Source organism: Octopus bimaculoides, chromosome 1 (genome assembly GCF_046866305.1).
Source record: "Octopus bimaculoides isolate indiv1 chromosome 1, ASM4686630v1, whole genome shotgun sequence".
NCBI lineage: Eukaryota > Metazoa > Mollusca > Cephalopoda > Octopoda > Octopodidae > Octopus > Octopus bimaculoides.
Genome location: NC_142928.1, coordinates 105,937,061 through 105,961,532, shown reverse-complemented (window position 1 = coordinate 105,961,532; position 24,472 = coordinate 105,937,061). Strand labels below are relative to the sequence as shown.

Here is a 24,472-nt window from a genome sequence, read left to right as displayed (position 1 = left end):
TAATAATAATAATAATAATAATAATAATAATAATAATAATAATAATAATAATAATAATAATAATAATAATAATAATAATAATAATAATAATAATAATAATAATAATAATAATAATAATAATAATAATAATAATAATAATAATAATAATAATAATAATAATAATAATAATAATAATAATAATAATAATAATAATAATAATAATAATAATAATAATAATAATAATAATAATAATAATAATAATAATAATAATAATAATAATAATAATAATAATAATAATAATAATAATAATAATAATAATAATAATAATAATAATAATAATAATAATAATAATAATAATAATAATAATAATAATAATAATAATAATAATAATAATAATAATAATAATAATAATAATAATAATAATAATAATAATAATAATAATAATAATAATAATAATAATAATAATAATAATAATAATAATAATAATAATAATAATAATAATAATAATAATAATAATAATAATAATAATAATAATAATAATAATAATAATAATAATAATAATAATAATAATAATAATAATAATAATAATAATAATAATAATAATAATAATAATAATAATAATAATAATAATAATAATAATAATAATAATAATAATAATAATAATAATAATAATAATAATAATAATAATAATAATAATAATAATAATAATAATAATAATAATAATAATAATAATAATAATAATAATAATAATAATAATAATAATAATAATAATAATAATAATAATAATAATAATAATAATAATAATAATAATAATAATAATAATAATAATAATAATAATAATAATAATAATAATAATAATAATAATAATAATAATAATAATAATAATAATAATAATAATAATAATAATAATAATAATAATAATAATAATAATAATAATAATAATAATAATAATAATAATAATAATAATAATAATAATAATAATAATAATAATAATAATAATAATAATAATAATAATAATAATAATAATAATAATAATAATAATAATAATAATAATAATAATAATAATAATAATAATAATAATAATAATAATAATAATAATAATAATAATAATAATAATAATAATAATAATAATAATAATAATAATAATAATAATAATAATAATAATAATAATAATAATAATAATAATAATAATAATAATAATAATAATAATAATAATAATAATAATAATAATAATAATAATAATAATAATAATAATAATAATAATAATAATAATAATAATAATAATAATAATAATAATAATAATAATAATAATAATAATAATAATAATAATAATAATAATAATAATAATAATAATAATAATAATAATAATAATAATAATAATATCCAATGAAATGAAATCCAAACTAAAACTAGAACAGCAACGGACCATGATAAAACGATGGCAAGAAAAGCCCCTACATGGTAAATACTGGGCTAAACTAAATGCGAAAGAAATAGACAGAGAAAAATCCCAGCGATGGCTGAGAAGCTCAGGACTCAAAGCAGAGACTGAAGGATTTTTAATTGCTGCACAAGACCAAAGCCTCCCCACCAGAAATTACCAAAAACACATAATGAAAAGAAATATAACAAGTAACTGTAGAATATGTGGAGATCGACAAGAAACAATAAATCATATTATCTCTGGCTGCCCAGTCCTGGCTAAGAAGGAATATATTCACAGACACGACAGAGCTGGGACCTATATACACTGGAAGCTATGCCAACATTATGGAATAGCAACAGAAAAAAGATGGTATAAACACACGCCAGAAAAGGTCACAGAAAACGAGAAAGCAACCATACTCTGGGATATGCCAATACACACAGATAGAGAAATTAAGGCAAATAGACCAGATATAGTTGTCAAAGATCATGAAGGAAAAAAATGCCTTCTAATTGATGTTTCAATACCAGCAGATGACAACGTTTCTCTAAAAGAAATGGAAAAACTTTCAAAATACAAAGACCTGGAAATAGAGATAACTCGAATGTGGAATCTAAAAACAGAAACAATTCCTATCATAGTAGGTGCCTTAGGTATAATAAAAAAATATTCAGACAAATACATAACAAAAACACCAGGACTTACAAATATATATAACATACAGAAAATTGCACTACTGGGTACTGCACACATTCTACGCAAAACACTTTCAATACAGTAAACATAAGAGCACCACAGCAAACCACAGCACATACCCAAGGCGCACAGAGCTGCGCTCGGTAGTGAAGTGAAAGCACGTTATAAAAATAAAACTACTGAATAATAATAATAATAATAATAATAATAATAATAATAATAATAATAATAATAATAATAATAATAATAATGACAATGATAATAATAATAATAATAATAATAATAAAATATTCAGACAAATACATAACAAAAACACCAGGACTTACAAATATATATAACATACAGAAAATTGCACTACTGGGCACTGCACACATCCTACGCAAAACACTTTCAATACAGTAACCATAAGAGCATCACAGCAAACCACAGCACATACCCAAGGCACACAGAGCTGTACTCGGTAGTGAAGTGAAAGCACGTTATAAAAATAAAACTACTGAACAATAATAATAATAATAATAACAATAATAATGGTTTATGATTTAAGTAGAAGACCAGCAGTTTTAGGGAGGCGTTAGTTGATACCATCAAATGCAGTGTATGACTGGTGTTTTATTTGATTGTCCCTGGAAGGATAATAATGCCCAATGGTATTCTGATGTAACTCACTATGACTTCTGTCAGCTGTTTGCATCTCCATTTTGGAACCCACATCTTGTCTTGAAGATTGATCTGCGGAAAACTGCCTAGAGACATGTAACTAGACAAATGATCTCTTTCATTCACTTATATATAGGAAGTGAGACATTGAAATTTTGATATGTAGCAGCTGACTTGGTAAAGGCCCACAAGATTAGCCACCATCTCCACTCCAATAACTTTGATGACCTTTTTGAATTCAATGTCTCTACCACTAATGGCCATGCTTATAAAATCTAGAAACGTGTGTAGTAAAAAGTTTGCTTCATAGCCATATGGTTCTGGGTTCAGTTCCGCTGCATATCGCCTTGGGCAAGTGTCTTCTACTATAGCCTTGTGAGTGGGTTTGGTAGACAAAACAGGAAAGAAGCCCATCGTGCGTGTGTGTGTGTGTGTGTGTGTGTGTGTGTGTGTGTGTGTGTGCACGTGTGTGTGTGTGTGTGTGTGTCTGTGTTTGCTGCCATCACTGCTTGGCAGCTGGCGTCTGTGTGTTTACATCCCTGTAACTTAGCAGCTTGGTAAAATAGACCAATAGAATAAGTAACAAACTTAAAAAAAAGTAAGTACTGGGGTTGGTTCATTTGACTAAACTTCTTGAAGGTGGTGTCCCAGCATGGTTGCAGTCTAATGACTAAAACAAGTAAGAGCTTAAAATATTAAACAACGCAGCACCCAGCGCTTTACACTCAGATTTGTTGGAACAAAGAATGAGATACCCACATCAGTCATTAACTGATAGGGCAATGTGTCCTTCAAAAATTTAATACTTCCCTAATCTGTTAACTATTCATTCTACTCTTGACCTACCTAAGTATTCTTTTCTTCTTTGAGGCTCTTTTGTGATCCTAGTTTTTCGTTTGTGTTGTTATATTCTGAGTACTTTGTATGTATCTTTCATTATTGTCTTCCTTTATTTACATGTTTTACTATTGCAGTTGGTCTCCCCATTTCATCTTTTCTGAGGAGTTGTACTATATTTGAGCACTGTATGCAACACACTTGATATTATTATTATTATAGTACTGATGTTATAAAGTGAGGGAAAGGAATTAAAAATTCTGGAATGGAAATGTTAACGATCAGACATAAGCAACTATTCAATACAATGGACAATCAAGAGCCTAACCAGCTATATGACATGCAACAAGTAACACACAAACACACAAGCTATACAACAGACAGTTAGATATCCAACAATCTGGAAATATAAGAAGCTGTACAGCAGCCAGTCGGGTACCTATACAGCTATATCATGGACAATCAAATAGGATAAGCTATGCAACACATAATCAGATACATAATTAGCTACACCACAGACCATCAGATATTTAATCAGCTGCTGTACCACATACAATGAGGTAACATAAGAAGCTCTGCAACAGGCAACCTGAGCAGCTATATTGCAAACAATAAAGCATATAGCTTCTTACCAAGGACCTTGGTAACAAGGTGTTTCACGATCAGGTACAATATGCTACAAACAAAAGATATGTAATGAACAAACACATGACAACAGGGTATATTAAATGAAATACATGGTAATTATGATGACAATTAGTTAGGCAAAAAAGAACAAAAAAAAACCCGAAGAACACAACAAACAATCATTTGTGTATGAATGGCAATGTGGTAACACATTAATTAGGTATATAAGTTGGTACATAACAAAAAATTGTAAACTGAATGACCAACCCTGCAATTCTTGCAAGACCACCATCCAAAATGTGTAGGACTTCTCTAAGTATTGTACAGCTAAAAAAAATTTCCTATTTACCAAACTACAGCCAGTCCTTCTGGTTTTTAACAAAAGAATCTCTAATAATTTTGTGGAATTCTCCTTTCCTTCATTTCTCAATCATAATGTCTCTGTTAGCAGGACTCCAATGGAAAAAAATCCCTCCATATTAATTCACAGCTTTGCATCCAACTCCACACTGCACACGCTCCACTTAGTAAATTTAAAACATTATTCCTTTCCAATTTCCAGACTCATCCATGCATGCATAAATGCTATTTTGTAAATTTACATCTGGTCACATCAAAGCAACAAAACCACCATCTTTGATGATGTACATTCTATTCTGCTTAAACAATGAACCCAGACCAGCTCTCATTTTCACTATACTCTTTAATCTCTCTCTCTCTCACTCTCTTTTCCCAGAAATATGTTTTGATGTTTGGAAACATACTACATTTTGTAAAAAGAGCAACCTCTCTAACCCTGCCAACTATTGTCCTATCTCACTTCCAACATTTGTAAGATAATGGCAGCAGCTATTTACAACTTTATTCTCCAACAACTTCAGTTTCTCTATCCACTAAATAACCACAGGTACAACCTCCATAAAACTACATCAAAAGAGACCCTTTTCTGTTATATAACAGTAATTCCTTGATCATGAGAAATCTGGTGAAAACGGTGTTGTTGTGCCCAACATCAGCAAGGTATCTGACCATGTCTAATGCACAAATCTCTTAGTAAGTAGACCTTTTCTGCCTCTCTGCATATAGCTTGCATCTTTTGGATGTGTAACTTTTGTCAAATTGCACTATTGAGACATGCACTGAAGGAGCTTCCTCTTACGCTCTATTGATTCTGATGTGCCAAAAAGTTTGGTGCTGGTCTTAAATTTTTTCTCCTGTAGCTCAATGTCCTACTTGCTGTTACCTCCAATAATGGCCATTCTTATGTGGATGATACTGCCCTTCTACCCTCTCTAAACATCCTCATACAAATGTGATGCACATACTTTGCTTCAAACCTGCACTGATTCCATGAGCAAAAACTTTGAAAACATCCTCCAATAGAATTATGCCAATTTTATCTCCTTCAATAGCACAATGGCATAACAATTACATGTTAAGAATACAGTATTATATCCTACCCCGAAGCATGAACAGTACTCAAATAGAATCCTCAGTTCACTGAAGATCTCTCCTGGCAAACACACATCCTTCATATCACAAAAACTGCATCACAAAGACTAGCTTTATTCTTCAGGACCAGAAAATGGACAAAGCTCAGGTGAAGGGCCCACAGCAGAATACTAATCTTACATCTAGGACAGTACTGCCTCTACTCACACAGATATTCTAGATTGCATCAAAGAAGAGGTCACCTATCTGACTGGCATGAAATTACTTCTCAGCACTCTCTAATATCCTTCCCACAGATACAGTGTCATCTCTCTATCTTTATATCACTACTACAACAGTCTCTAGTACTTGAAATTGGTTGATCTAGAACAACAACTGCTCAGACAATCCTGATTCGATCATTTCTCTTTTTCTCATTACCCACGTTTATCCACCCACATTATTCACTACACCTATTCCTTTTCCCACAGAACATCAACCTTCTGGAATTCCCTCCTTGGCTATATTTTCCCCAAAATAGTTAACTTGTGACTGTTCAAGAGGAACATCAACCATATTGTTCTCCATGACCTTGGAGGGCTTGTGAATGTCATGGGCTCTTCTTCCACACCAAAAAAATCCAATAAAAAGGTGATTTATGTAATAACTGCCATAAGGAAAATGTATTTGCATAAAACCCTAGGCATATCAACATGGCTACTTGGTATATATTTCAGTACTGTAATGGTTGGACACTTAACAACCAAGTACATGTAACTATTGTTATATAGCAAATAAACACATACAGGCTCACTATCATCAGATAGTGAGTTCAATTCCTGGACTGTTCTGTATGTTGTGCTCTTGAGCAAGACACTTTATTTCATGTTGCTCCAGTTCACTCAGCTGTAGAAATGAGTTGCAACGTCACTGGTACCAAGCTGTATTGGCCTTTGCTTTTCCCTTGGATAACATTGGTGGTGTGGAAGCTGGTATGCAAGGGTGACTGTAGGTCTTCCATAAAAACAACCTTGCTTGGACTTGTATCTCGGAAGGCAACTTTCTAGGTGCAATCCCATGGTCATTTATAACCAAAGGGGTCTTTTATATAGCAATTTACTAAATGGTATGTAGTTTATGATTATGAGGTACATAACTCTTTGCACCATGACAACTAAGTGCTTAACAAGAATGCATATAACAACAAAGTGTGTGAGAATTTGAAACATTGTATATACATACATTGTTATTGTGTGTAGCAACCAGGTACATGAAAAAAACAAAACAACTGAGAATGTGAATAATAAATAAATAGTAGTTAGATGCATAATATGTATTGATTAAGAATATAATAGACCATGCCTACCCAATGCTACAGTTCCCATGAGGAAAGAATTGCCAATATAGTTGTAGTCATCAATAACATTCTCTTGGATTTTGAAGCCAATAATGCAAGTTATTATCACCTGGAAAAAGAAATAAGAGGTTTTTTGTGAAACTGTTTTGAATTTATTTCTTTATGTTTGCATGTTTGGTATCATTTATTTGGTTGAGCAAAATTACTTTTACTGTTGGATATCTTTCCTACTCAAGCCCAATCAACCACAAAGTAGGAGTACAATGTATATAAACTGAGTTATGTTCCTTGATCAGGCAAACAAGCTCAACGGTTGCTGTAAAACCTGAATGTGATAGAACACTTTAACCTCAGCCATAACCTTATGAAAAGTAATTGTTTTCCAGCAGAATGTTGCTGGGGCTATAATCCATAGAGTAAAAGAAAAGAAAAAAAACCATGAGTGACTTTTTAGATCCATGAGTGACTTTTTAGATGGGAATAAAATGGTCAAATAGAGCATATTTGACAATAAGTGAATGAGAAAGATTGCACAACTCAACACAGAGCTTATGAATGATGTTGTTATTTATAACAGTATATATTTAATATAGCTTTCAAATAATTTTAAGATTATTACAATTAAGAGAGGTACAACATGTTCAGTTGAAAACTGAAGGTTTATGTTTTCAGTACAAGTAGGTTTTGATCAGTTTTGATGTAGACAAAATCATACATTCTCTCTTAGAGAGTTTTATATTGTCAAACTGGATTAAAGCTGAATGAAAGACCCAACTAATTCTGAGGATGATATAACCTCAGCTTTAAATTATTTTAGAGTAATATTCTTATACTAGCTTAAAAACTGCCCTATTGGATGGCTTTTAAGCTAGTATATAGCTTTTAAGCAACTGACCCTGAATGGGAAGATCTGCAAACAGATCTCTGACTTGTTTTGCAGAATTTGCTGCAATTGCTTTCTCCAGAGTCATATCCCAATGATGATCATATTCACTGCAAAAAAATTATGTTAAAAAAATCACTGAAAACAGTTGCAATAATGAAAATAGGAATCCAAAATTTCAGGATTGCAGGTCTGGATTCGGCCAGGAATGTTTTTAATTTACTCACAGAGTGAGTATAGGCGTAATAGTGGCTGTGTGGTAAGTAGCTTGCTAATGAACCACATGGTTCTGGGTTCAGTCCTACTGCGTGGCACCTTGGGCAAGTGTCTTCTACTATAGCCTTGGGCCGACCAAAGCCTTGTGAGTGGATTTGGTAGACGGAAACTGAAAAGAAGCCCGTCGTATATATATATATATATATATATATATATATATATGTATGTGTGTGTATATGTTTGTGTGTCTGTGCTTGTCTCCCCCAACATCGCTTGACAACTGATGCTGGTGTGTTTACGTCCCCGTAACTTAGCGGCTCGGCAAAAGAGACCAATAGAATAAGTACTAGGCTTACAAAGAATAAGTCCTGGGGTCGATTTGCTCGACTAAAGGCGGTGCTCCAGCATAGCCACAGTCAATTTACTGAAACAGGTAAAAGAGAGAGAGTAAAGTTGAAAAAATGTGACACATTGACATTCACATTTATCATATTATATCATATTATATTATTATATTGTATTAAGGTGGTGACTGGCAGAATTGTTAGGTTTTGAGTTTGAATTCCACTGAGGTTGACTTTGCCTTTCATCCTTTCGGGGTTGATAAAATTAGTACCAGTTATCTACTGGGATCGATGTAATTGAATTAATCCCTTCCCCCAAAACTTGAGGCCTTGTGCTTCCAGTAGAAAGGATTTATTAAAGTTGAAAAGTGTGACACACTGACATTCACATTTGTTACATTAGATATGTTTAATTTTGGGGAAACTTAATTTCAATTAAAGTGTATTTTATATATATGTGTGTGTGTGTGTGTGTGTGTTTTTGCATGATGTTGAAGAAATGAATATGAAAGATGGAAACCTATATTTGTTGGAAGTAGCAGTGAGATCATTTTAGTATTGTTCCTTATGTTGTGAAACAAGAGTGGACACACACGCATGCACATGAATAAAATGAAACAATTGACAAAATAAATAAATAAATAAAATTATACTTACAGTTAAAACAAATGCCAAACCCTTGAAGAGGGTGAGCAATGATATAATTGGTTGAATCAAATGGAGTGCAAATATTATAAGTGATGAAAGAACACAGACATAGACAGGCATAATATAAACTTTCCTACAAATAGATTTAAAATTAAAATCAAAAGAAGAAAAGTATGTAATTTGTAATATTCTGAAGTATATTTTTGACATAATTTTGATATCATGGTTTCAATATCCTGGCATTTCTAACTGTACTACGATGGTAAGATGCAATGTAATCTTAATATATAAAGCTGAAGATGTGTGTCTGTGTGAAGCCTTTTTAAAAGTTTATAGAAATCCACATTTTCCACTTTTTCGTACAGAAGAAATTCCCCTCTGTCCTTTTTGGTATCTACAGAGATGATGCCCTGGCTATCTATAGAGGGACTAATGGGCACACCCTAGATAAGATTAGAAAAGATCTGATTAGCACCCTTAGTCCATGGGACTGATAATTACAATTGAGATCAACCTCACCACCATGAACTTCTTAGACTTGGGCTCTGGTACATACAGGCCCTACCGTAAACCAAATGAAAGGCTGGCATATATCAACACAGCTTCCTGCCACCCATCGTTGTGTTCAGAAACCTGGTGAAGGGTGTCAGCAAGGGGATCTTAAACCTGTCCTCTAGCCAAAATATTTTCAACACAGTAGACCCCTATTATAATGAGGTCCTAACTGCTAGTGGGTTTAGGGACTGCATCTCCTACATGCCAGGCCCTAACATCCACAGAAGGAAGCACCAGCAAAATATCATTTGGTTTCTCCCCTCCCTTCTTCCTCAATGGAAAATCATATGTAGGTAGGATATTCCTTAGGCTAGTAGATAAGCACTTTACACAATCACATAGGTATGGATGCTTTTTCAACAGACACAACCTAACAGTCTCTTTTATTTGAATACCCAGTATTAAGAGTATTTTAGTTAACACTCCTAGGCCACAAGTGGAGGCAGGATACTCTTGCAGGGACTACAGCAGATGCTCAGTGGGAGGCCAATGCGAAACCAAGGGGGTTGTTTATGAGGCTGAGGTGGTATCTGACCCTAATGGCAGCAGCAGCTTTTACACCATCTACAGCAATAGCAGGAATGGTAGTGATAATAGCAAGAGCAGCAACTTTAGCAGAAATAGCAGCAGCACCATTGTTAATGATAAAGCTAATAATGATAATAACAACCACCTCTATAGCACTGATAACAGCTTCAACAACAATGATGGCTATAGTAGCATCAACAGAGACACCAAAAATGTCAACAACAATGCCAACACCAACTCTGCCACCGATGATGTCCCTTATGCCAGCATTAACAACACCAACACCAGCAGAAGTAGCAACATCAACAACAAAAGAAGCAACAACTCCAACAGCAGCATTCAAAATTACATTGTATGTTCTAGAAACACCTTCAAGCAGTGCCTCTCCAGCCACAAATCCTTGCATAGGATCATGGAGAGATGTCATGCCACATCCTTGGCCAGCCATGTGTGGTGCCTGAAGGACAAATGGATTCTACATGTAATTATGTAGAAAATCTTAGAAAAATCAGGTTCCTACATCAACGGGAGCAAGTGTTGCAAGCAATGCATGGTAGAACAGATGAGAATATTAAAGAATTCCCTTGACCCAGAGAACATCTTAAATTCCAGGATGGTAGTCTTCAGACCCTGCTCACATTTGAGGTAATTCCTACTGAAATCCTGGGACCTGCAAGCTGCCTGAGTGGATCCCAGATAGCAGTCTAAAGCAGACAATCCCTTGCACTTGACCTTTCTCCTTTGTGTGTATTCAATAACTAGCTGTGAGACTTTTTCTCCTTTAATTTTGAAGAGAGGTTATAGGCCACCAGCCATTAGGGTTTGATGAGACATTGTAAAGCTAAGCACTTTATGGATGCAAAACCCTGGGTAACCCTATGAACTAGCTGTAACTATCTTTTACTAAATACTATTCTGTTCTATAATTTAGAGTGTGCTTCTGTTTCAGATTTATGATTTACTGACAATATATATAAATATATATACATCATCATCATCATCATCATCGTTTAACGTCCGCTTTCCATGCTAGCATGGGTTGGACGATTTGACTGAGGACTGGTGAAACCGGATGGCAACACCAGGCTCCAGTCTGATTTGGCAGAGTTTCTACAGCTGGATGCCCTTCCTAACGCCAACCACTCAGAGAGTGTAGTGGGTGCTTTTACGTGTCACCCGCACGAAAACGGCCACGCTCGAAATGGTGTCTTTTATGTGCCACCCGCACAAGCCAGTCCAGGGGCACTGGCAACGATCTCGCTCGAAAATCCTACAGGAGCCAGTCAGGCGGTACTGGCAACGGCCACGCTCAAAATGGTGCATCTCATGTGCCACCCGCACAAGAACCAGTCCAGGGGCACTGGCAACGATCTTACTTGGCTTGCCGGGTCTTCTCACGCACAGCCCATTTCCAAAGGTCTCGGTCCGTAGTCATATATATATATATATATATATATATATATATATATATATATATATATATATATATATATATATATATATATATATATATATATATCTTTTACTTTTTACTTGTTTCAGTCATTAGACTGCAGCCATGCTGGGGCACCGCCTTGAAGAATTTGCAGTCAAATGTATTGACCTTAGTACTTTTTTTAAAGCCTGGTACTTATTCTATTGATCTCTTTTACTGAACTGCTAAGTTGCAGGGACATAATTACATCAACACCAGTTGTCAAGTGATGGAGGCGGAAGACAAACATAGACACACGTACATACATATATATATATTGCAAAATGTGTGAAATCCTTGGGACAGTTAGGTATATTTGAAAAAAAGAAAAGAATGATTTCACTGGTGGTTTTAATCAATTTAATGTTTTAATAATATAATTTTACAGTTTAGTTTGTAGATCTAGTCAGAGCAGTGGGCAGAAATCACCTTGTGTCTGTGCGGTGGCTTGGCCAGCTAAGTCATTTGTTCCTTTTACAAATATATATATATATATATATATATATATATATATATATATATATATATATATATATATATATATATATATATATATATATATATATATATATATATATATACACACACACACTTTCAAAAAAACTTTTTTACTTGTTTTAGTCATTTGACTGCGGCCATGCTGGAGCACCGCCTTTAGTCGAGCAAATCGACCCCAGGACTTATTCTTTGTAAGCCTAGTACTTATTCTATCGGTTTCTTTTGCCGAACCGCTAAGTTATGGGGATGTAAACACACCAGCATCGGTTGTCAAGCGATGTTGGGGGGACAAACACACATATATATATACATATATATGACAGGCTTCTTTCAGTTTCTGTCTGCCAAATCCACTCACAAGGCTATGGTCGACCCGAGACTATAGTAGAAGACACTTGCCCAAAGTGCCACGCAGTGGGACTGAACCCGGAAGCATTGAGTACACTTATCTCTCATAGGTTAACTCATTTCAGTTATATAAATATATGTGTGTGTATAGGTATGCATGTGTATGTATATATGTATGTGTGTGTATGTGTATGCATATGTGTATGTTTTTTTTATATCTATATATATGTATGTGTGTGTATGTGTGTGTGTATGTGTGTTCATGCTTGTGTTTCTGTGTTTATGCTTGCATTAGTCTGAAAACTAGTGCTGTTTTTAGGTTATGCCTCTTTACTTTCACTTAGTGGCTCAACAAATAGACATCGATAAAATAGACACCAGATTGAAATAAGTACTGGATGCAAAGTAGTGCTGCAGCATGACTTCAAACCAGTGGTTGAACCCAATAAAATATTAAAAGATTAGCAGTTTTAAAATTTTACTTTGTAGTCTAATACCAGACACTCCATCAGTTATGACAACGAGTGTTCCAGCTGATTTTATCAATGGAACAGCCTGCTCATGGAATTAATGCGTAAGTGGCTGAGCATTCCACAAACAAACATACATTTAATGTGATTCTCAGGGAGATTCAGCCTTGTCACAGAATGTGACAAGGCTGGTCCTTTGAAATACAGGTAAAACTCATTTTACCCAGCAAAATCTGGAGTAACATTGCTCAAGGATACATGTTGTTGGGAATTGAACTCACAACCTTACGGTTGTGAACCAAATACCCCTAACCACCAAGCTACACACCTTCACACTTAGAGGCCTATAAAAAGCTCAAAGAAAAATATACTCACTTTATATGTAGTATTCCAGAGTATGATTCACTACCAGCCAGACAATAACCAATCATTATTGAAGACCTGCAAACAAACAATATCTTTAAGTTTTACACTGTAGACCGTATCTTTTATCTTTAATTTGTTTTAGTCATTAGACTGTGGCCATGCTGGGGCCCACCTTGAAGAATTTTTAATTGAATGAGATGACTCCAATAATTTTTTTGTTTTCTTTAAGCCTGGTACTTATTCTATTGGACTCTTTTTGTTGAACTGCTAGTTTACAGAGATGTAAACACAGTAGCATCAGTTGTCAAGCAGTGATGGAGGACACAGACTCAAAGACACACATACATGAATATTTATATATGACAGTCTTTTTCAGTTACTTTCTACCAAATCCATTCACATGGCTTTGATCAGCCTGAGGCTTCAGTGCCACACAGTGGGACTGAACATGGAACCATGTGGTTGGGAAGCAAGCTTCTTACCACACAGCTCTACCTATATGTACACATTAATATTTAATTTAAAGCTATTTTCTTAACAATGACACAGAAACCAGACAGATTATAGATTTTTATATCTGTTTTTATTTTTCATAAGTGTAGGCATGCCTGTGTTTAACCTTTTAGCATTCAGATTATTCTGTCAAATGCAATATTTATTCACATTATTTTATACTAGCTGAACCCATAAAAATTCATGGAAGATATAAAAAATGTAAGCATCTGTAAATTGTGGGCTGGTGCCATGAGAAATGTTTCTATAGTGTGATGGTTAAAGGCGGTGAGTTGGCAGAATCGTCAGCACATCGGGTGAAATGCTTAGCAGTATTTCATCTGTCTTTACATTTTGAGTTCAAATTCTGCCAAAGTCGACTTTGCCTTTTATCCTTTTGGGGTTGATAAATTAAGCTCCAGTTGCGTACTGGAGTTGATCTAATTGACTGGCCTTCTCCCACCCAAAATTTCAAGACTTGTGCCTATAGTAGAAAAGTATATTGCAACAGTTACAGAATATAGAAAGAAGGGTAAAACCAATAACTATATAATCCAACCAAAATATTTCATGTGAGTAAATTTAGTAGAGAGAAACTGTGTGGAAGCCTGCTGTATGTATACATATATATAATATATCAAAATGATCAGAGGTCCTTCCTGAACCATAGGCTCATAATGCTGGTTTCCTGGACTCTGTAGCATATATATTCTACCCCCACTGGACAGGACACCAGTCCATTGCAGGATTACTCACTTTTGCCAGCTGAGTGGAATGGAGCAATGTTAAATGAAGTGTTTTGCTCAAGAACACAACACATTGCCTGACCCAGGAATCAAAACCACAATCTTACTTTCATGGGTTACTCAAAATTTAACTTACCTATAATCTAGCTTTCAAAAATGAAGGCATGAATGACAAAAAGCCTTTCTGAAGAGTGATTTTTATTATAAACTTTTTTTTTTATCTTATTGTAGAAAGGTACAGTGCCAGACATAATTCTTTCCAACAAAGCATTGCTTCTTTTAGATAATGCACCATGTCACCCAGTGAACTGAAATCAGTTTTCTGGTAATGTGAGAGTAGAATATATCCCCCAAAATAAAACTTCTTTATTCTAGCCATTGCATCAAGGTGTGATTGCTAACTCCAAATCACAGCTTAAAGGGGACCCCTGTTGCTCCAACATATTTCCATGCATGTGTCCTTATGTTAATGGTGTTGCTGCTGCTATCACTGCTGTTACTGGTGGATACCACCTCTGCCTCATATAGAATCGCCCCAGAATTTCATAGACTAACTACTGAGCATTTACTGTTAGAATAAGTACCAGGCTTAAAAAAAAGAATTATTGGGGTCAATTCATTTGACAAAAATACACCAAGGCAGTGATTGAAGCAAGTAAATGATTGAAACAAGTAAAAGATAAAAGATGAAAGATTACACCTAATGTTCCTCTTTTTTTAATGACTGACTCACTGTTCACTTTGCTGTCTTTTGAGGCATTATTCTATATACTGTACATGCATTTTTGGCTATCTTTTCTGATGAGCTGTAGTACACCAGAGCACTGTATGCAATATGCTTCATTATTATTTTTTTTATTTTCAAATTTTTAAGCAACACATTCTTGCAAGATATAGTAAGTCTTTAATGAGATTTTTACATGCTAACAAGTATTGGTTATATGGATTAAGGAAACCAAACTTTTTATACAGTAGAAATAGTGAGTGTTATTTTGTAAATTTGGATAAGATTGCCATAATGATGCAATTTGTAAATGTTCAGTTATTTGAAAACTTTTGAAAATTTTAATTCTCATATGATGCATAAAACTTGATTGATATTAGCACAATCATCGCTGAATTTACTGCTTGGATGACGGGTGTGAATTCTCACCTGTAAGGATAACATATTTAATGTAGACTGGTGATCAGAGATAAAGCTAGGTGTAGTCAGCATAAAAGGTAAGCTTAAACACATGATTTTATAAAATAAGTGCTTCGTGATTACAGCTACAAAGAGTGAAGAAAATGTGTAATAGATAGAAATATTGTTAATATGAGTGCCCTAGGCTTCTGTGTCTGTTTTGGCAGGGTTTTTATGGTTAGATGCCCTTCCTAACACCAACCACTCTGCAGAGTGGACTCAGTGCTTTTTATGTGGCACTGGCACAGGCAAGGTTAGTTTTGGCATGATTTATACAGCTGAATGCCCTTCCAAATGCCAACCACTTAACAGTGTGGACTGGATGCTTTTTACATGGCACCAGCATTAGTAAGGTCATGAAATAACTCACAAGACAAGGAATTATGAGAGGGGAAGGGGCTTTTGAGGAGGGGAACTTGTGTCAGAGAATAAAATCTTAGAGTGTGACAGAGAGACAGAGAGGCAGAAACAGGTGTCTTTCTATAATAGAGGAGCCGTTGGAGGAGGTGATCTGGTATCAAATGAAAGGTTAGAGAGAGACAGAAATAGGTGCCTTGCTACAGAGTCGATAAAATAGATATCAGCTGAGCACTGGGGCTGATGGAATTGACTTATTTCCTTCTTGAAACTGCTGACCTTGTGCCAAAATTTGAAACCAATATGTGTGTTAGTTATATAACTGTAGAGGCTATCAATTCAATAAGAGTCATACAAACTTCAAAGTTTGGACAAACACAAAGCTTATCCCAAATTTGGTCACAAAACAAAAACACCACCAGTAAAGAAATCAAGTCTAATCTGTATTATTGATTTCATATAAAGATACAAGGCCTCGGTTTTCAAGATGGAAGTCAGTAATTAGAGATTCTGCGATCCTCATACTTTTGAAGAAGGCATAAAGATCACAATATATGAAATGAAGCTGTCACAATCAGGAATTAACACAAGGTCATGAGCCAATGGGAGGGTCTCTATGCCATAGAAAGGGTATTCCTTGTCAGCAAGCGAAATTTCACCTGCAATCAAATTTGAAACTACTCATTGATACATATGAAAAATGGAAAGCTATTAAAGCCACATGACATTAATTTAGTATAAGTTGCATACCCATAAATTTGTACAATTAAATATTTGTAATGTTTCTCATCAATAGTTCATGTGAAAATTTGTCTCTGGTACTAAAAAAACGTTTCCAGTTCCTACTCTAAGCATCCACTTGATTAATTTGAAATAGTTGTCAAATCTCTCTAAAATCACACTCTACTCTTTTTCTTTTAATAAAATACATACTAGATAATGGTAGTTTGACATGATCATTATGGTCAGAATGCCTTTGATCATTGATCTGCTGAAGCTGGGCTGATACAAGGTTAAACAACATCTTGGTCTTATGTTGTTGACTGAAAACTAACCCTTTCTCAATGGAACTTAAATTTTCTAGCCTATAAAATTGATAACCTATTTGGTGATATAATAGAAATTTGAATTAAAGAAATGAAAGTTAAGCTAACTTTCTAATTATTGAGAATGAATAGAATAAGTATTTGGACCTATATAAGAGGGGAAATATAAGAGAAGGAATATGCTACAAGAGGAAGCATAATGAGTATAATGGATTATGAATAAAAAAGTATAATGAGTATAATGAATAGTGAATACAAAAGTATAATGAATGAATAATGAATATAATGAATAATGAATACAAAAGTATAATGAATAATGAATACAAGAGGAGGCATAATAAGTGACTAATAGTCACTTACTGATATACTAAACAGCAAAATTTATTGGATTTTGAATAAATTTATTGCACAATTACATAGTCTCAGCTAAAACTTGTACTACTACAATAAATTTACAATTAATCATAAAGAACACATATTGTAAAATGTGCAAACAGGCTAGATCAGCCCTCTAACAGACCATATTTACTTTAGGCACTTTACTAAATAAGATACTTTATTTTACACACATCTGGGGAGTAGAATTACTTAAGCGAACAAAAATTGTTCTAGGATGGAACATTAAACTTGTTGCCATTATTTAATCCCATGTAAACTCAGACAGAGAAGACCTATGATTAAAGGTTTTCAACTAGTGACTATCCTATTTTTTGGTATATCTATGACTACATTGCCTGTATGTCCTTCCCTTACTTAAGTTAGTATAGGGAGATTGAGATTTGGCTGCTATTTTTGTAAGATCAAAAGATGGTGTAGAATCTTCCTTACTGATATTGAAGTAATGTAGAGAAAAGAAAAAAACGTTTTAGAAACTTACAGCTGCAACACAACCAGGAAATCAAAAATGTGTCGTACTCCATTGTAGAGAAACATCTCACTTAACATATGAAGATTAGGTGAAGTGATGAAGTGGTTGTGCGTATTATCCTCATCTTCACTAGATTCTAGAAAAGAAATGAGAAGAGTTGCATATAGGCATGCATGTATGTATAATTTTTGTCCTGCAATAGTGTAATATTGTAATGTTATAGGTTATGGTATATCAAATTGCATAAATTTGTATTTTCATTTATCATTGTACTCAGAGCTGGGTGTAAGTTCATTAATCGCTAACAAAGTTAACATTTTTGTTAATGACTTAACTTTTAAGTTAACTTTGAAAATCATTATTGGACTAATTAACTTCCATTACATTTAGCTTCTGTTAACTCAAGTCCATTAACCCAAATAAGTGACTTCTTATAGCTTTGAGATAATGTAAGGGCTTCTCTTCCAGAAAACACAGAACTAGGAATAAAGCAAAATTAACTGAGGTGGATGTCAACAGAGAAAATATTGACTTCCATAAAGTGGAAAAAATAAATGGAAGGAAAAAAGTTGGTAAATATTTTGGTGTGAATGCAAACAGCTGTTACATGGTAGCAGGGAATGCTAGAAATAGTAACCAAATACTTCCTTTTCTGGAAAAAGGAGCCGTTTACGCATGATTTCGGTGTCACATTCATTGAAAGCATGCAAAATAACCAGGAAAAGAAAAAAGACCCACGAAACTAAACTCCCTTGGTGGGAAACATCAAGGTCCCCGCCACCTCTCCCACATTTCTTTTCCAGTAAAAAGTGGCTTGCAGCGGGTTTGGAGGTCAGATACGCTGAATGCATCCAAAAAAACTGTGGAAAAAAATAATTCTACATTGAGATACGAAATATTTACCGAAAGAATAAAACCTTCCCCTGGTTATACCTGTATTTTAATTTATTCAAATTAATGTACCTCATCTTAAAAAGAGGCAAAATCTTTGTCGGTTGCCATCTAGGATAATTTTAGCAACAAATCAAACAGGTAAGAATCATTGAGAATTTCAATTTTAGAGTTTATCCATAATGTTATTGCTTTTACACCTGTTAATCAAATTTACCTGCCCATAAAAGTCAAATTCACTCAGCAAGATCAGTTAAACTTACATAACTATAAACCAGTGGTATATAAAGTACCCACTGACAAAATTGCAAATCTGTATTTTCTTTTTTACTTGTTTCAGTCATTTGACTGCGGCCATGCTGGAGTACCGCCTTTAGTCAAGAAAATCGACCCCAGGACTTATTCTTTGGAAGCCTAGTACTTATTCTATCGGTTTCTTTTGCCGAACCACTAAGTTATGAGGACGTAAACACACCCAGCATCGGTTATCAAGCGATGTTGGGGGGACAAACACAGACACACAAACATATACACACACATACATATATATACATATATACGATGGGCTTCTTTCTATACATCTGCATGATCCAACAATGAAATAACTGCAACCCAACCACTACCACAACCCAGACATTAATAACACTACTTCGACCCAACCACATTGACAACAGATACAACCAGAGGTGGGTACTGTTAATCGAAAAATCAACTTCATTAATCCATTAACCAAAAAGTTAACTTCATTAATGCGTTCATCCAGTTCCAGGACAAACATGCTTTGAAACAGAGACGCGAGCTCTTAAATTCCTGTAGGCAAGCTGTGAGGTTTAAAGTGTCAACCGATAAAATACCATGTGGGTAAAATGTTTTCACTTTTGGAAAATTTTCAATTTGACTTTACACCTAATAGTTATTTTGTATTGCAATGTTAGTGCATATTTCAACTTCACTTTTAAGAAAGCCTTTGGCTGTTTTACAGATTTAAGTTTAAGCTTCGCCGAGGTTTATTTTTATTGTACAATTTCCTTATTTTAACATTTTAATATTATATATATCAGACAGTTTTTTGAAAATTGTTTGCGAAAATTGTAGGCGCCGGAGTGGCTGTGTGGTAAGTAGCTTGCTTACCAACCACATGATTCTGGGTTCAGTGCCACTGCATGGCATCTTAGGCAAGTGTCTTCTACTATAGCCTCGGGCTGACCAAAGCCTTGTGAGTGGATTTGGTAGACGGAAACTGAAAGAAGCCTGTCGTATATATATATATATATATATATATGTGTGAGTGTGTGTGTGTGTGTATGTTTTTTGTGTCTGTGTTTGTCTCCCCAACATTGCTTGACAACTAATGCTGGTGTGTTTATGTCCCCATAACTTAGCAGTTCAGCAAAAGAGACCGATGGAATAAGTACTAGGCTTACAAAGAATAAGTCCCGGGATCGATTTGCTCGACTAAAGGCAGTGTTCCAGCATGGCCACAGTCAAATAACTGAAACAAGTAAAAGAGTAATATACATTATGATGTATATATTTATCTTGATGTGAAGACATGTCTCTATGTATATGTATGTGTGTACGTGTATGTGTGTGCATATGTATATATATATATATATATATATATATATATATATATACACACATATATACATATACATCATCCTCGTTTAACGTCCGCTGTCCATGCTAGCATGGGTTGGACATATATGTATATATATATATATATATATATATATATATATATATATATATATATATATATACATTTATATATGTGGGCATGTATTTGCATACATATTTTTGTATATTTGTATGCATGTCTATATGTGTGTATATTTGTATGTAAGTTTGTATTTATGTAGAGATACATGTAATTTTATGTGTGTTTTTATGTGTTCGTTTCGCAAGCTGAACGAAGTATCTACCCTTCGTTAGATACTGTTCTAATGCCATTATTCCACTCTCTCTAATTTTGTTTCTCTTTCTTTTATTTCATTTTCTTCTTTTCCCCTTTTTTCTTTCTTCCCCACCACTTGTTATTCTCTGATTTTTTCCTTTTCTTTCTTTAGCCTATAACAACTAACTTGTATAAGCACACACCAGGAGATTTTGTGTGTGTGCATGCATACACAAATATGCATTTGTATATATTTATGTTTTGCCTATATATGTCTGTATATGTATGTAGCCATGTACCTGCATCTGTATGTTTAGTGTATATATGATTGTTTGGTATGTGTGTATATATTGCTAAATGTATATGTGATCTAACATGAAAATATTTTTAAAAGGATATATCTTTTAATTTATTAATATTTTACAACTAATTATTTACCCTGGGTATTCAGGCCTTTTCCTTCTTTATAAGCTATTTTTGATTTAAGGATTTTTATAATAATATGATTTCAAACCGCAATTTGTTATTTCATGCAACTGGCTATTATTGTAAAGGCTGTTAGTTGAAAGGATCAATGAAACAAAACCATTTTCAAATGTGTATCTATCAAAGTAATTGTATTTCTGCATATAACTTTATCTTGCTCTATTCTAAACAAAACTCTCTGACAAACAGGAACGTGTAACTCTGAGTAACAGTTTTAGTGATTGGCATTCAAGTACTATTTTTTCCACCTTGTTTTGCATTTATGTGCTTACTCTGGTATATATATATATATATATATATATATATATATATATATATATATATTTATATGCTTTTGGTGTGAATGGTTTTGTTATATGGTGCCGTATTTTACAATTCTGTAAATAATAATAATGGTATTTTTAGATAAGCTTAAAGTTTATGCCGTTCACCGTGCAATGACTAAGGAAAATAGTCTAATAATGGGGCATATAAGCCCTCGACAGGAAAAAGAAGGCATTCCTATCTGCATGGGACATAAGCTTTAACCTTATATAAAAATACCATACATACACACACACACATACATATATGCACGTATTTACATTTGTGTGTGTGTGTGTATCTGTAATATGCATTTGTACATACATGAGTAAGATTGAGTAAATAGATTGTATAGTGAAAATTTACCACTTTCGTCCTTTTTATTCTGAAGTGCATCGTGGAGGTCTTCATCAAGACTTTCCTGTAAACAGCAATTGTTTAATAAGAAAATGTAAGAGCAGTAAAATATATTTCAATGTTAATTTCTTATATAAACATGAAAGTTAAGATGCATAGTAGTAGTGGTGGTGGTGGTAGTGGTAATGATTTCTTTAATTTGTCATGAGGGTGATGAATATGAGATCATTATGAAGACAAATTACAAAAACAATGTCTTTCCATGAATCAATCGCACAAAAACTCCTCAGAAAATAAAAGTATAAAATAAAAATGTAACGGAACTTCTCAATGGAAGATAGCTACCAGATACCAAACAAGGATCCCACACAACCTGGACTACTCTGACTATCGAGAGCAAATACCCTCTCCTGGCTGTGCTTTGTAACCTATAGATACATGCTGAGAGTGGGCACATGCAGAGAACAGACCCATTCTTTTGGGCTACATTTTACTATTTTCACTTAACCTTCAGCTAATTTCCTTAAACAAACCATTTCCCTCATCATTCTCACCTCCCTCTTTTGGTGAAATTTTAAAAAGCCCAAAAGTTTATATCTTCTAATCTTTTCAATCTTGTCTACATTCAATCTTTTTTGTCACAGTAACCAGACAGGAAAACTTCCACCTCTTCCTGGCTTAAGAAAAGTGACATGAGAATCCTCACTATGGGGTTAACAGACATCCAGATCTGTCCTTCAGCAAAACTTTGCATGCATCTTGGATGACTCAGCTGATGATGCTTTTGCCATGTAGAGTGAAATAATTCTTTTGTGGAATGGTGAATATTGAAGAAGATAAAGCTATGAATAATAGCATGTAAATACTAGGTTGAAAAACTCTTTGGATAGAAAAGCTTGTATGATGCTCATGGGATATGAGACCACATCTTCTGTGGAAGTTACCACAATCTTTGGGCTGGAACTCCTCTGTAATAAGCTGTTTAGTTTATCTTTCTTAAGTCCTGTGTCTTTCCAAGAATGTTCTTCTTCTGCCTACTTCTAATCCTCTATAGAATACAAAGTTTTATGCACCACCAAATGTATTACCCAACTGATGGGGAACTGTGAGTATTGGATAATATTTCAGATGTTAGCCACTCAATGTTGATCTTTGCTTGATTCAGAACTGCTGCTCCCACAAAGGGAAAAGCTTCAGGAAAATGTACTTCACAAATAGTGACTACATCTCATTGGTCAGGAATCTCAGCAGATACCAAATACCTCAACATGTCAATACATCATCGTTCACAAGTTGGTAGCAGAAAGTGGATGAAAAAACAGGCACTGAAAATATTTAATAATAATTATTGATAATAATACTGTTAAATCTACAAAGTTACTACATGCTTGAACTCACTATCTTTGATGGCTCCACACACACACATATATACGCACACGCACACACACACCTCAAAGTGGCTACATATACAGACATCTCAAAGCATCATTTTTGAAAGATTTATTTCTAGAAACTAAATAATATCATTTGATGCACTTAATACTCAATCTAGTATTTAGTAGACATGCTTTATGCAGTTTATAATGATTTAACCCCTTTGGGCATCATACTAACAAATAGTGTCCATGCAGATAACAGAATAATGAGAGTTGTCTATTTACTTTTGAGGTCTCTGTTTAGAGAACACTGCCATAATGACATCACCAAGACTTGAATTCCATTTTCATTCCAAGTAACACTCCAGTCCTAAACAGTTATCAAACATCTACAAACCTAAAGCAAAACTCACATTGGTGCACTATCTGAAGCGGTGTTGTTGCTACACACATAAGGAAAAGGAAGCGATGCAAATGATTGAGAAAGAGGCATCAACCACTGTCCCCCAAGACATGCATTTTCTTCTTACAGTCTCATCTATTGTTAATGGCCTCCACTTTTCTGCATTAGCTTATTATTTTGAACTCCTTCCATATCAGCTTACTGGTATTAAAGCTGAACATCAATTGTAACAATCTTACTAGTGTCAGAAGGCATGCAAAAGTTAGAGGTACTTTTAATATCTCATGAATGTCTAATAAGAAAAATAATAATGGAAAGCAATGTTCCTATTCTACTTTTTACCTCAAAATATATGATGTGAAAATTTAATATTATGACATAGATATTCAATATAAAAATTTAGTTTAGTATGACAAATATTTAATATAAAAATTTTATATATTTCAAAGGCTATGTGGTAAATATTTTGGCATTTATTTATTTAATTTATACTGCAATTAGTAAACAATAGCAGTACTGCTTACCAAGCCAGTTATTTCATTGTCCATTGCATTTCTATGGTAAAAGTAACAGAGCATCTCTATAACTCAGTTCAATACAAATATCACAAGCAACTTATTAAAGAGCAGCAAGTTTTCAATTTTCTTGCTTATGCTTACATTATTTTCTGATGTATAACTGAGGCAATGACTTCTGACCGAGACCTTTGGAAACATGCTGTGCA

General features: G+C 33.4%; 1 protein-coding gene across 1 annotated transcript in view; it reads right to left on the bottom strand.

Annotated features, from left to right (window-relative positions):
• Window positions 1-24,472, bottom strand: part of LOC106871076 (uncharacterized) — a 93,507-nt gene that overhangs the window by 30,634 nt on the left and 38,401 nt on the right. The window contains exons 5-9 of the mRNA XM_089355307.1: window positions 21,979-22,033; window positions 18,045-18,171; window positions 13,353-13,418; window positions 9,114-9,237; window positions 7,023-7,122 (exon numbers count right to left, since the gene is read on the bottom strand). Coding sequence (XP_089211433.1) covers window positions 7,023-7,122; window positions 9,114-9,237; window positions 13,353-13,418; window positions 18,045-18,171; window positions 21,979-22,033 — 472 coding nt within the window. The remainder of the gene's footprint in view (window positions 1-7,022; window positions 7,123-9,113; window positions 9,238-13,352; window positions 13,419-18,044; window positions 18,172-21,978; window positions 22,034-24,472) is intronic.